Here is a 14,302-nt window from a genome sequence, read left to right as displayed (position 1 = left end):
CCTCTAAGGGCAATATTCCATACTTCAAGACCTCTGCGAAGGAGGTCCACAACGTCGACACTGCTTTCCTATGCATCGCTAGGCTCGCCTTGGAGCATGAGCATGACCAAGACATGTAAGTAAAAGTGTCTTATGTTTCTTGTTCGGATACAAAGTTCAGTCCATGTCATTTTTCCTGGATTATGGTATTGCTGAAGTTCTACCAAAACGCATTTACTGGTTTTTTTATTGGGAAAAAAGAGCAAAGACGAACCTTTTTTATAACAAAAAGGGAGCAAAAAAAGATGCTAGGTGGGTTCAGGTCATCCTGTGTCTGTGCAGGTTGCCAAATCCTGGCGACTCCCAGATTGATTTGCGGTTCTAATATAGATATGGATCTACTAGGAGAAGCTTTAATACGCTCGATACCTGGCATGATGAGTTCCTCAATCAAGTAAGCCACAGCTCCCACGAGCATGTATCTTTCTGGATGTCTGGTTACAATAGCAGCTACTCATGTGGTTGAGAATAAAATACAAAAGATAAAGATAAATATTCAGATGATCGTCAGTATAGTCTCATCCACGACAAGTTCATTATGATTTACATAGACTTCATTTTTACATCCAAAATCAAAAGAAAATAAAAGAAAACCGGCAGAACCTTGCCTACGTTTCGGTTTCGTTATTAAGTGCAGTGCATGCGTGTTGCATGATCTGAGTACTCTAACGCTAACCAAAGGATTCACCATCTTGTCCCCCTTTCAGGCTGGCCCATCGGATCCTCAGCGCTTTCCGTTCATTTTGGTCGGGAACAAGATTGATTTAGATGACGGGAGCAAACAGATGGTCAGTTTTCCTGAATGCGCAAGCTTTCTCATATATATAGATTCGAAATACCCTGCAGTCTCTTTGCCTTTCCCGCAGGAAAGCGAGGGAATGGTGCGCCTCCAAGGGCGATATTCCATACTTCGAGACCTCTGCGAAGGAGGACCACAACGTCGACACTGCTTTCCTATGCATGGCTAGACTCGCCTTGGAGCATGAGCATGACCAAGACATGTAAGTAAAAGCGTCTTCTATTTCTTGTTCGAATACAAAGTTCAGTCCATGTCATTTTTCCTGGATTATGGTTTTGCTAAAGTTCTACCAAAACACATTTACTGGTTTTTTATTGGGAAAAAAGAGCAAAGAAGAACCTTTTTAATAACAAAAAGGGAGCAAAAAGAAAAAAAGATGCTAGGAGGGTTCAGGTCATCCTGTGTCTGTGCAGGTTGCCAAATCCTGGCCACTCCCAGATTGATTTGCAGTTCTAATCATAGATACATGTTTGTTATTTGTCTGTTTTGTGTGCCCCCAGTTACTTCAAGACAGTTGCAGAACAATTCCCGGAAACTGAACAGACAAGTGGATGTGCTTGCTAGGAGCCAGCCATTTCCTGGAAGGCTGGAACTACGTGGATGTTACTGAAGGACTGGCCCCCGATATGTTACCTTGTAGTTTTTCTTTTGAGCTCCAGTAACTTTATTACTGTTCTGCGTTGCTCTCACTGGATTTTAGCACTTCTGTAAGTTGTCATCTTTTAAAGTTAAGAATTTTTACATAAGTCTTACACATCGAACAAATCCACCATGTACATTAAGATGCAATGCTTATCGACCACTCAAGTAATATGTTGTTCATGTTGTCTGGTGTTTAGTGCAACTGAAATGAATCTGCAACTGTGTTCTGTCCAAAAGAAGGAGTACACATATGTAGAAATCCTCAAGTTGACATTTTGATTTTTGTTCCGTGCAGTTCAAAACTTTGGACTACGTCATGTACGGAAGCTACGGTTCTGTGATGTGTGGACTTTAGTCAGAGAATATTGTGTAGTTTCAATTGGAATTATCTGAAATTTGACGTGATAATTGCTGCAATGAGGAACCTATTTGAGAGATAAGAGTCATGTAAGGATTGATATTATTTGAATTTGGGTCTAATTGGGTTGTAAAGTGCACCCTTCATCAGTAATTATAGTGTGAATTGTGCAAATGAGGAGAAATTGTAGTTCAAGATGACATAAATTGTTCTTTTCTTCTCTGTTTTTACAACGCAATCAAGCACACTGTCAAAAGTACATGGAAATAGAACAGCCTGGAACAGAGTTATTACAATTCTAAGACACACGGAAGCAGATAACATGTGATATACAGAAGCAAAGAGCATCTGGTTCAAAACCACTAAATTCTCGAATGGTTTCTCCCACTGGTCAACTTGGCAATCCTTCTCACTAAAATTGTGAATGCGAGGAAAAAGGGGATGTCTGGAGCCTGAACATAAATAGCTGATTTGTTTCACTTTTGCAATGCTTCTTACTAAGCTCCCCTGATGATACACGACATATGCATTTGTCTGTTGCATCAGCATCATACATATTACTCCTTGCCAAAATCTACACCGTAATGTGCACTCGATTTCAGCTTTTTTAGCATTTAGCTTCCTCAGCCTGAAATAGAAGTTGCGAAGATTTTGAGTGTCAACGTTTAACTACCACCTTCATGAATTGTTGATTGGATTGGTGAAGTGAGTGCAAATGGTGTCAATTCATCGATGTGTGCCGTCGCAACGCACGGGCACTATACTAGTTTAATCCATAAACAGATTATAAGCGAAACCAAACACACCCGTAGTGTGTCAGGCCGCGTTGTCTCCCTTTTTTTCCTCCTTTCATCAATTTATATTTCTATCTTTATTGTCCTTCTCTTGTTTTTCTCTTTTTATTCTTTATAGGGCGGCATTGTTATATTATTCCTGATATTTAACGGATGTCATATTCATCCTATCGTTTTCCATGAATATCAGTAGCTTTTTTTTCCCGGTTGCAACACATGAACCTATTTGCTAGTACCCAAGTAATCATACGTTCCTCCGTCATGGGCGTTGATGCTAGGTTTTCAGCCTTGAATGCTGTTGCTTATCTCGTGCCAATAGCTTTGACCTAAGAACTGCAAGGTGGATAACGAGACAGCGATGCCTAGCGCTGAATGAATGATTATATATATATAGCTTGTCAGCCACCCGGTGTTGACTGATACGAGACTATATGGAGTACTCCAACACACAGCGATCTAGACGCTGACACAGGCACGTACGTCTGTCTCGCTTGATGCGAGATCGATCGCTTTCGCACGTGTCGATGGATCGAGAGCTAGCCGTGGTAGCCAGGGCATGCAGCAGATTGTTGCTGTGCTAACGACTCCTTGCTTGGAGCTAGCTTCCGATCGTTCGGCGCCTCCCTAGCTACCAGCCACTGATCGGATAGATCCACTAATCAACAACCTTAATTTGGCTCATATATATATATCACGAGGGTCCAAACAACAAGATAAGGCCAAATCAGCGACGGTGAAGTTACATTTGAAAGAAAATAAGAGGATCGTCTGCACTGCCTTTTATTAGGCCATGTTTCGATATCTAGTCTAGCCAACTGAACAAGCTAGACTCAATTCATGTTCTTGTTCGTTGAACGAACATTATACTACTGTCAAGTGCCAACCAACAAGTTTGGCTTTGGCATCTTGGATTCCTAGTTTTGTTTAGAGAAATGGGAAACTTTCTCTCTCAAATGGCCACAAGTAAGAAATTTGTTGGATAATGTATTAACAAAGAAGAAACAACTAATCACACAACACATAACCAAAACATATGACCATCCTCATAATAAAAGTCACAACAAATACCACCATGACAATACACCGCACAACAAGCCATCGAAACATCAAGAAACAGACGCCCTCGACAAGGAACAACCAAACAAAGAACTTTGTGTATATATGCGGCGGTCTTCACGTCGATGCCTTTGAGAAGGAAAATCTATAGATGCCACCAACATAGACCAAGGGGTCAAAGGTTTTTCAATCGAAATCATAGGAAGTACGAGACCTCACGACAACACCTCCAACAAAGGATGAGGCACCAAAGGTGTCTCCACTGCCGGTCTCAGCGTGTAGCTCATCAGGGCTTACACACGAAAATCCCACATGTTCCCAACTTCAAAGCATGACGTTGACCAACGTTGCAACACGAGCTTGCGTCATGTGAGAATGACTCAAAGGTAACTAATCGTAGCAAGTCACCACAAGCAAGAGACCACCGTCGCGTGCACTAATAAGGTCACACGCATAGTAAGGAAAATAGATCATATGGTCAATATGTTGGATTCTTGTGTTTGATGAACAACATGGCCATTTCAACTAATGTTTGTTAGTACATAAGATGTAGTTCAAATGAATAGAAGGTGGACTTGGACTTAGACAAAGTGATGGTACTAATGATCAACACCTAAAGCAAGGTATTAGAAGCCATGTTGAAGACCTAAAAGACATACGGAGATTCTAAGACACCAAGAAGTAGAAGCTTAGATGCAAAGACACAAACAAAAGTAAAGCCACCAAAGTTGAGACAAAGAGATGGCTGCATTAGAAGCATCTCATGATTTTGGATCTTATCAAATTAACAATACTTCAACTCCAAGTTATGGAGACTTTTATTAGCTTTCTAAAATGTCCAAGATCATCAAAATTAGATTTTAGATCTAAATGTTATGTCGAAATACAAAAGTGAGTTGTGTTGAAAAAACAACATCAGACATGTTTGGTGCTCCTATCTGGTGCACATAGAACATTATAGTGACATCTATTGAAGAACCAAACATGTTTGGTGCTCCTATCCGGTGTAGGTATTTGGTGCTACCACATAACAAGTATGCAAGCATGCATGATGACCATCCTTCACAATACGGAGGAATTGAGCATAATGACTCTAGCCCTTGTCATTGGCAAGCTAGTGGTGTTTGATATGTCACTGAAGATATGTCAAGAAGAAACAAAGGCATAAACTTCACATGTAAAGGACATCAGAAGATGAAGTACAAGAAGCAAATTGAAAGCTTAAGTTGCTCAAGTGAAGAAGAAGATGATGATGATGATGCTGATGCTGCTGCTGCTGATGATGATGATGATGATGATGATGATGATGATGATGATGATGATGATGATGATGGTGACGTTGATGGTGGTGTTGGTGGTTATCAAGCCTCCACTTCATCCTCTAAAGTTGATGAAGATACAATCAAAAGAGTCAAAATGGTGGTGAGGATGATTTGCAAGATGAACCTAATGGATGTGTCCATCCAAGTTGAAGATATCCTATTCAACATTGATAGAAAAGAATAAAGAAAGAAAGGATGTTATCAATGTGATAAGAAGAGTCACTCCATGGAAAATTGTCTAAATAAACCCACATCCAAGGACAAGAAAAATAGGTGCAAGGACAAAACTCTTACATCATTCAAGACTTAGGATGATTCGTCAAGTGAAGATGAAGCCCAACACAAGAGATACACCACAATTGTTCATCGTCACTTTCTTCTCACAAGTGCCTTATGGATCAAGATAACATCAAAGACTCATACTCTAGTGATAGATAGTAATAATGATTATGAAAATCTCTCTAATAAAGAACTTGCACATGTTCTCAAATTCTTCGAATAACTTTGCACTAAGAAAAAACATCAATTAAAAGTGCCATCCTTCTCGTTAATGGATTTTATCAATTCATTGATTTTCTCCTTTTGTTCTATGGTAAGGTTTGCAAAGAGAGAAGACAAATCATCATTCTTTTCACTAGAGCTACCCTCATCATTGGAAGTAGTATATTTGGGGGTGTCTCTAGAGTATACCTTCTTTTTGCCCTCCTTGGCCATGAGACACTTGTGGCTGACGTTGGGGAAGAGAAGACCCTAGTTGATGGTGATGTTGGCGGCGTCCTCGTCGGAGGAGGAGTCGGTGGAGCTCTCGTCGGAGTCCCACTGCCTTCCCATGTGTTCCTCACCACTATTCTTCTTGTGGTAGTACTTCTTATTATCCATCTTCTTCTTCCCTTTCTTGTCGTCGTCCCTGTCACTATCACTTGCATATGGACATTTAATAATATAATGACCAGACCTACCACACCGGTAGCAAACCCTCTTAGAGCGGGGATTGTACTCCTTCCCTTTCCTTTGCTTGAGGATTTGCTGGAAGTTCTTAATGATAAGAGCCATCTCCTCATTGTCAAGCTTGGAGGCATCAATTGGGAACCTTTTGGTTGGCGTGGGCTCCTCCTTCTTTTCTTCTGTTGCCTTGAATGCAACGAGTTGGACCTCGGGTGTGGAGGTGCCTCCTTGCTCCAAGTTGACGATGTGTTTGGAGTCTTTGACCATAAGTTCAAAGCTCACAAACTTGCCAATCACCTCCTCGGGAGACATTTGATCATACCTAGTGAAAGTTGCCTAAAGGGGGGTGAATAGGCAAGTTAAAACTTTTTCAACAAAAACTAGAAGCAAACTGGGTAAAACTGAATTGATCTCGAAATTCACCCAGTTAACTTTGGAAATGAGATGTTCTAGTTTATCCACAGGGTTCAAAATAGTAGATCTGAGAAGGGCACTTCTCAAAATCCACACACCAAATATATATAAACAAATCTTCCACACAATGGTGAGAGAACGAAGAACACAAACAAACACAATGAGCAAGAACACAAGAGACACAAGATTTATCCCGAGGTTCGGTCACACCACCAAGGTGCCCTACTTCCTCGTTGAGGCGCCCACAAAGAGCCGGGTCTCTTTCAACCCTAATCCTCCCTTGCCGACCACAAAGGTCAAGCCCACACACTAATCTTTGCTCAAACGAGCGGGTAATACAAACTTTCTTGTGGTCTTCCACAAGATTTGGAGACTCACAAGAGACACCTAGTCGTCTAGGAGCTAGAAACTCCAAGAGTAATGAATCCACAAAGAACTCGATGTAGTACCAAAGCTCGAATCAAGAAGAGCAAGAGGGATTTAAAGATGAAGCACCAAAATCGCAGCTCTTCAATCTCACTCAAAGATTTCTCTCCAAAGATTTGAAATGGGAGAGGCAAGAGGTGTGCGAGAGAGAGTGGGAGGTGTTTCTCAGGTTAGAAATGGAGTCCAAGTCGTGCTCTTCTATGGAGGAGAGAGGTGGGAGTGAGTATATATAGGTGGGGCTCCAAAACTAGCCGTTTTTGACTTTTCTGCCCAAAAACTGCGCACAACTTTTTGGCTGACACAGCAGACTGGCAGAAAAAAGTGAACAGTGCAAAAACCGGTTGAACCTGTTTTAAAACCGGTTGAACCTGTTTCCACCAGACAAAAACCGGTTGAGTGTCCGGCTGAACCAGTATTTTCCAAAAAGGTGAACAGTGCAAAAACCGGTTGAACCTGTTTTAAAACCGGTTGAACCTATTTTTCCAGAAAGCAATTTTGGCCAAGATAGACTTAAAAAGGTTGTACTACGTACTTTCACTAAGGATTAACAAGGGTAAAATGGAAGTTTTAGATCAAGGATTTTGAGCTTTAGTACCAACACCAACCTTCTTTATGGATCCCCCTTGATAGTACGACGATTCCTATACTCAAGTCAAACAAAATATAATTAAGTAAACTCCTTGAGTCATTGGTGTCTCAAGTGTGATTTCTCCATGATGTTGCTTCATAAGGATCACAAACATCTTTGTCTCACCTTTTGAAGCAAACACAAATCGAGCTTGTGACTTGTGCCATTTCACCATATATGAGTTCAAATCATGGCTTCAAGGCACCTTACTGATGCATCAACATGTTGTAACTCTTTATAGCTGATTAGTTCATCGACTTAGTGCAAGTACTCTCTTCCTCACCTTAGCCATGGTACCTCGGTCTACAAGCCGTCGCTTGGCCTTCACCTTCGCTTAGTTCCTCGAAGCCCTTTCCTTGCTATCTTCACCCTATCAAGCCATTCTTGAGTCACATCCTATTGAGCATCCATTGAGAGAATCATTTCTTCAATATTGTGAACCTTGCTTGAATGTGATCTAGATATAACTGCTAAGATCAATCAAGCTCTAGTTTGATTCTCATATATTCATATATGGACTAATAGTAATATGGTCAAGCCAATTCACGATTCCTCATATCTTATTCACTTTGGCTTGACCAATCCTCTTAATCACTTCAACCTCTATTATGATCATATTTATGCATAGTGATTTCTCAGGTCTTGTCCATATATTCAAGCCAATATAGAGATCATATTGTATCCATTTGCATTGTCTCACTGGTTATTTAACCTTGTGTTGAACCTTTGTTCACTGTCATTATACACTATTCAAGTATGTTCATCGTACTGAATTTCCTGTTCAACACTTTAGCAAACTTGTTAGACCTTTAAATGTGTTGTTATCCAAATCACCAAAACTCACAAAAGGGTTGAATGCACTTTCAATCTCCCCCTTTTTGGTGATTGATGACAACACATTTAAAGCTTACATAAGATTTGATAAATAAGATTTTGAATCCTATGATATAGTTTCCTCCCCCTAAATATGTGCATTTCAGAAAATACCAATTTTGTACTCAAATGCCAAAAGCACATATTTGGGTCAAAGAGTGAAGACAACTTATATCATACTATTCATAGGGTGCTTTGTGTCATAAATAAACGTGATGCTCATGACATATTATGCACTCACCAATTTCCTTCATCTTATGTTTTACTTATGATTCAACCTTTTTGTTAATTATTTCTCCCCTTTTCAAAAGTCTTCTAACACTTAGTTACATAAGACTAAAGGTAAGCTTTAATGCAAAATTTCTCCTCCTTTGTCATAAATCTCCAAAAAAGGATACAAAGAATATAAAGGGTAGAAATTATGAGTAAGCATGATGTGAACACACTATCATGAAGAGGGTCCTTAGATGGCACAAAGTTAATGGAGGAGTGTCATAAGTGATGTACCTTTGCGTTTTACCTTTTTAAAGGGGTGTTCCACACTTGTGTTGTATTTAGAGTTCATTTTGCAATCTCTTGTTGGCATAATTGTGACATAGGTCCAAGATATCAAATGAATATTGTCATACTGATTGAAAGATAAATCTTGATACCTGGAGTCTAGATGTCACCTAGCATTTTCTTATCATAACAAGAGGCAGCATGAAAATTGCACAAGTATGGATTATACAACTAATGATCATGTATGAAAAATATCAATTGAAAACACCAATTGATACAATTTGATAGATAAGCAGATCACTAATAGCATATTACACTAAGTTCTCCTCAAGTTTTAGTGCACACATATATATGAATTCAATTGATATCTGTTGAGAGTACTTATTTGCAACTTAAAGTACCATTGGCATAAAAGGAGTATCAATTGAACATAATCATGCAACATAAGAAACATGTGCACTATTTAATCAATTAAGTTCTAGACAGGAGAATTTATAAGCTATGCTACTTCAGATATTTGTAACCCAAAACGATGTGATACATATTTACCAATTTTAGATGACGTTGGAGTAGCATATACAAGAGAAACTCATTCTCTTATGAAATGTATAGAAGATACATTTATTGGAGCAAAGAATCTTTGATACCCATCAAAATTTGCAGTGGAAACGATTGTCTTTGCCCGAAAATTCCTTTCTAATTTGAGACTACACACATAATAGACTTGAAAATGAAGTTAGTCTCAAAGATTTAAATTATAGACCATTCTCCCCCTAAATGTGTGCATACAAGTGATGAATACTTGTTTTACCTTATGCACTTGGAATTGTGAGGTCAGGGGATTAAGTTCTACAATTTGAACCTTGGTACAAATAAAGTATGAAAATATGAAATTGCACCAATTGAAGGAATTACTCATAATCAAAAGGTATACTAATAGACATGATATGCAATATTTTAAGCCAAGATTCTTGAGAAGTTAGCATGTTTGACTCATACCTCACTAAGATGACTTAAGACAAACTTATGACATCACCACAAGAGGTATTAATCAAATATCTAGAGATTCTATAATCATCACCACTAGTGTAACCTTATGGTGAGACTTAAGATATTGCATATACATGCACACACTAGCATGTAAGAGCCTAGATACAAAAAATGTAATACAATAGTTCATGGAGTGACACACCTTTGTTCTATGCCACATGGTCTCCATTATAATCATGAATTTCCATCTTAGCTTTTGATAGGTTTGACATTATTTTTGCACAAAGCAAGATGATTTTCATTCATGCCCATCAGTCTTCATTACGACATGTATTGAGTAAATTTAGCATGCCAAGGACAAACATATCCTCTTAAAAAAAATCAAGAGAAACCCATTCTTTTCAAAGAACTACACAAGTTCACTAAGGGGTTGTTTGGCTCCCAAGAATTGGTTTGAATTGAATCACTTTCCAAGAATTGGTCTGTTTGGCTGTCTGTGGAATTGAATTGATCATTTCTACCTAATTCTAATCCTTGCAAATATGGCCTCCTCTCAATTCAGACCCTCCACCATCAGAAAAGGCTAGAAAGGAAACTAGGGTTCGCTACGTCGCCCACCGTCTCCACCCAGGACCGCCGCCCTCATCCGTCTCCCCCGTCTTCCTCGCCCTCGTCTACCTCGTGCTCGTCGGAAAAAACAGCTCAGGTGAGTCATCCATCTCGTGTCTTCCTCAGCCTCTTCCTTGGTTGAAGTCGAAGCACCAGTGGTTGAAGTCGAAGCACCCAGGACCGCCGCTCGTCTGTTTGGTTGAAGTCGAAGCACCCAGGACCGCCGCTCTGGACCTCGCGTGGTTGAAGTCGAAGCACCAGTGGCCTCTCCTTGGTTTCACTCTCCTCGCGTAGGATCTGCTACCAGGAACGCCCGTGAAGCGAGCGCTGCTGCCAGCGATGTCAGAGAAGTGAGCGCTTGTTCTTGCGGCTACCTGCTTGAGATGTGACCAGAATCCATTGATATAGTGTACTCGGTGCATGACAGCTACCTGCTTCCTCACTTGTTAGTCTTAGCATCTTCAATTAACTAGCTATTGCATTATATTGTTGGCAAAACTAGTACTCTGCTCCATGAGGTTCCCAGACTATTTTAAACAGAATTTTATGATTATTGCAGATTACTGTTTTGAACAGAATTTTATAATTATTGCGGCAGCTGTCGACCAGTACTGATCACAAGTTTTATCACAAAGTGAAAGCATTATTTTGTTACATTAGCAGAGACCCTGTTGTTATTACAAAGTGAAAGCATTGTGAAGTAGCTCGTAGTCATTATAGATGACATGATTCCAAAATCCTTGTTCTCACTTATAGAAGAATATTATTTTGTTTTTGTTTTTGCAGTTTCATCACAAGTTTGTTTTGGGATCTTTCGCCTCAAGTTTCATCTAGCTACCTTCAACAAATCCTTCAATCTCCATGGCTACATCGGTACTTCTCCTATTCCACCTTATGCCACTACTAGTAGTGTTTTTATTCTTGAGTAGAGCATTTTGCTTTCAACTAGCATGTCTAATTGCATATAAATTACATATTCTAGATATCAAATCAATATACTAACGAGGAGGAAATTAAAAGGAAGAGAAAGAAGCGAAAGAGAGTTGTTGTATTAGCTGTGTCTATTATGGCTATAATTGCAAATCGGTATCAACGGAGGAGACCTAGACACATCGTAGATGCTAACGAAGTTCAAGAGAGAAATGTCGAGTGCAGAAAACAAATGCTACGTAATATGTACCAGGGTTCAAATGGTGATATTACAATAAAGGTGATAGATGTCAGAATGGGTGGAAGTCTCATGTATACACAGCTGCTGTGAAGAATGTTTGTGAGAAGTGTAATGTCACCATTACAAAGGAAAATATTAGCTCTCGCAGCAAGACCTTTGATAAGCACTACAATATCATTAATGGTTTGTTGTCCACTAGTGGTTTTGGATGGGATTGGGAGAAGAACAAGCTCAAAGTTGATAGTGACACTGTATGGGATGAGTACGTTGAGGTAAGAAAATTTTTGTTGTTCATTACTCATTAGTTTATTATTTGCAGTTCATGAACTTTAGGAAAGATGCTAAGCTCTTATCGTGTCAAATTGGAGTTTGACCTTGTTTACATAGAAGATTATTCAATCTGTATTTTCATAGTTAATTGGAGTCACCAAATCTTCTATATAAATGTCTTGTATTCTTACTGTTTTGTCTGAGCAGATTTCTATATAAATAGCTTCATAATTACAACATATTAATGATGATGAAGGATGTGTTGGTCCTGATGCATGCGAATATTACATGTGTGCTGTTTATTCCATACAGTGTCAAAACAGCAAACCATTTTTAGTGGTTTGCTTTGAATATTACACAGCTGCTGTTTTAGTGGCGTAATACACAGCTGCTGTTTCCTTTGAACTACAATATCATTACTAGTGGTTTGCTGTTTTTACTCCAAATTGGTCATACATGCTACTGTTGCCTAGTAGTTTATTCCATTTTTTGTAGCTTAGTTTATGTTTCAATTCCAAGTTTATTTATTGATGTATCTTTGTAACAATTTTTTATAGAGGAATAAGGAAGCAAAAGGATATAGACATAAGGTTGTGAAGTTTTGGGATCTACTCAGCCTAGTGTACAATAAAGACCAAGCAAATGGAGAGGGTGCTAAAACAGCAGCTGAAAGTTCAAAGGAAATGGCAAAAGAGAATGATACCGGAGGCAAGGATGCTCCATATTCTGTATCTTCCTCGAGTAGTTTAAAAAGACAAAGATCAGATGATTCATTTAACTCTATATGGTGTGATAAGTTCGACATGCTTACATCTGCATTGAAAGATGACGGTCCAAAGCTACCCTCTTCCGCCGAAGTTCTTGCCGCATTACAAGAGGTTGAGGGACTTGATGAAGACACAGAACTTGAGCTTTATGACATCCTCACCTCTAATGCACGCAAGTTTGAGTCGATGATGGCACTCCCAATGGAAAGGAGGAAGAGGTGGCTTATGATGCAGCTAAGGAAGTGAAACAACTTATATGTGAACTTATATCTCTGTATTGAACTGATTGTGTGAACTTGTCTTTGTGAAACTTTTGTGTGTGAACTTGATGGCTATGTGAAACTGTTGTGTGCGAACTTGATGGCTTTATGAAACTACTATGTGAAGATTTGATGTCTTTGTAGAACTTTTATGTGCGAATTTTATGACTTTGTGAAACTGTTATGTGTGACTTGCCTTTGTCGAATTGTTATTTGTGAACTTAATAGTTTCTGATAGTTGTAAATTGTTCATGCTTATTTTTAAGCAGATGCAAAGTCAAGAGATCCTTGTTTGTATTCAAATTCAAATTCCGTGTGCAAAGTATCCAAACAACATCTAGAATTTAATTCTAGGAATTCAATTGCTTGTACAACCAAACAAAAATAATGGAATTGAATCACTTTCTAGTCGATTGAATTCTATATAATTCATTTCTTGGAATTTATTTCTTGGAAAAGGTTTCATTTCTAGGCATCCAAACGGGGCGTAAAAGAAAATGTTAGTATTTAAGGACACATGATATAGAATGAGCTCCCCCTAAATGTGTGCATCAAGTACTCGAATTACTTGTAACATGCACTTGATTCAATTAAGATTCTTAGAGGGGTTCATCATATATCTTGGCCAGGGCATAATAAATTTGCAACAATTGAAATCATGCTAGAGAACACATATCGTTCCCCAAAAAAAACTAATCCATGGGGTGACATGTGGTAATTATTTGATCATTTCTTTGGAACCACTCATCCTCATTTGATGTTCTTCTTTCACCAAGGTGTGAGACTACACAACATGAACTTGAAAGAAATCATTAGTCTCACAAGATATAGGCTAAACTCTCCCTCAATTTGTGCATGCAAGAGTACACAAAGTACACTTATGCACATCAACAATATGAGGTTAAAGGAGATGTTTGTACTATATCTTGGTTTAACATAACATGCTTTACATAGATGATGAAAATTAAACCAGTTGAAAGTTTAAGAACTGAAAGTATATCAATTGAAATTCTGAAGGGTAAAGCATGCTAATATGAACCTCAAACCTCATAATGAAGGATATCATATAAATATGTCACTACATCTTCATTATTTGGTTGACAAAAAGTGTAACTCCCTTCTTGAATCACTATGATTTCTTTTCTCTTTATGATTTCATCCAACCAGGCAATCTTGAACTTCATTCATCTTGGCATGGTTCAATCATACATGATATGAGACCCATTGAAACTCAATGATTGAAATAACCAAGACTCTTATATCCGTAGATTTTGAATCCATCTTGAAAGCACTTGGAAGGACCTTGTTCAAACACTTAGAAAAGAGAGCATTAAAAACACAAGAGAGGGTTTCACAAATGATGATCCTTATATGTGGATGGCAAATGAATCATCATTATTGAAACCCAAAAGGATAGACTAAATTCCTTTAAATTAGT

The 14,302-nt window shown here is 38.7% G+C and overlaps 1 protein-coding gene and 1 long non-coding RNA gene across 2 annotated transcripts; both read left to right on the top strand.

Annotated features, from left to right (window-relative positions):
- The first annotated feature begins 12 nt into the window (after positions 1-12).
- Positions 13-822, top strand: LOC109939570 (uncharacterized). Its single transcript, XR_002262049.1, has 3 exons — positions 13-115; positions 322-433; positions 747-822. It is a non-coding gene; the product is annotated as an uncharacterized lncRNA (long non-coding RNA).
- Positions 823-11,593: 10,771 nt separating this feature from the next.
- LOC103628684 (uncharacterized) lies at positions 11,594-13,042 on the top strand (the record flags this gene model as incomplete). The annotated part of the gene is made up of 2 exons (XM_020538558.2): positions 11,594-11,839; positions 12,395-13,042. Coding segments are annotated over 2 exons (702 nt in total), but the record flags the coding sequence as incomplete, so codon positions are not given.
- Positions 13,043-14,302: the final 1,260 nt, after the last annotated feature.

This window comes from Zea mays, chromosome 5 (genome assembly GCF_902167145.1).
Source record: "Zea mays cultivar B73 chromosome 5, Zm-B73-REFERENCE-NAM-5.0, whole genome shotgun sequence".
NCBI lineage: Eukaryota > Viridiplantae > Streptophyta > Magnoliopsida > Poales > Poaceae > Zea > Zea mays.
Note: the sequence above shows the minus strand (reverse complement) of the source record. Positions and strands in the feature narration are given on the sequence as shown.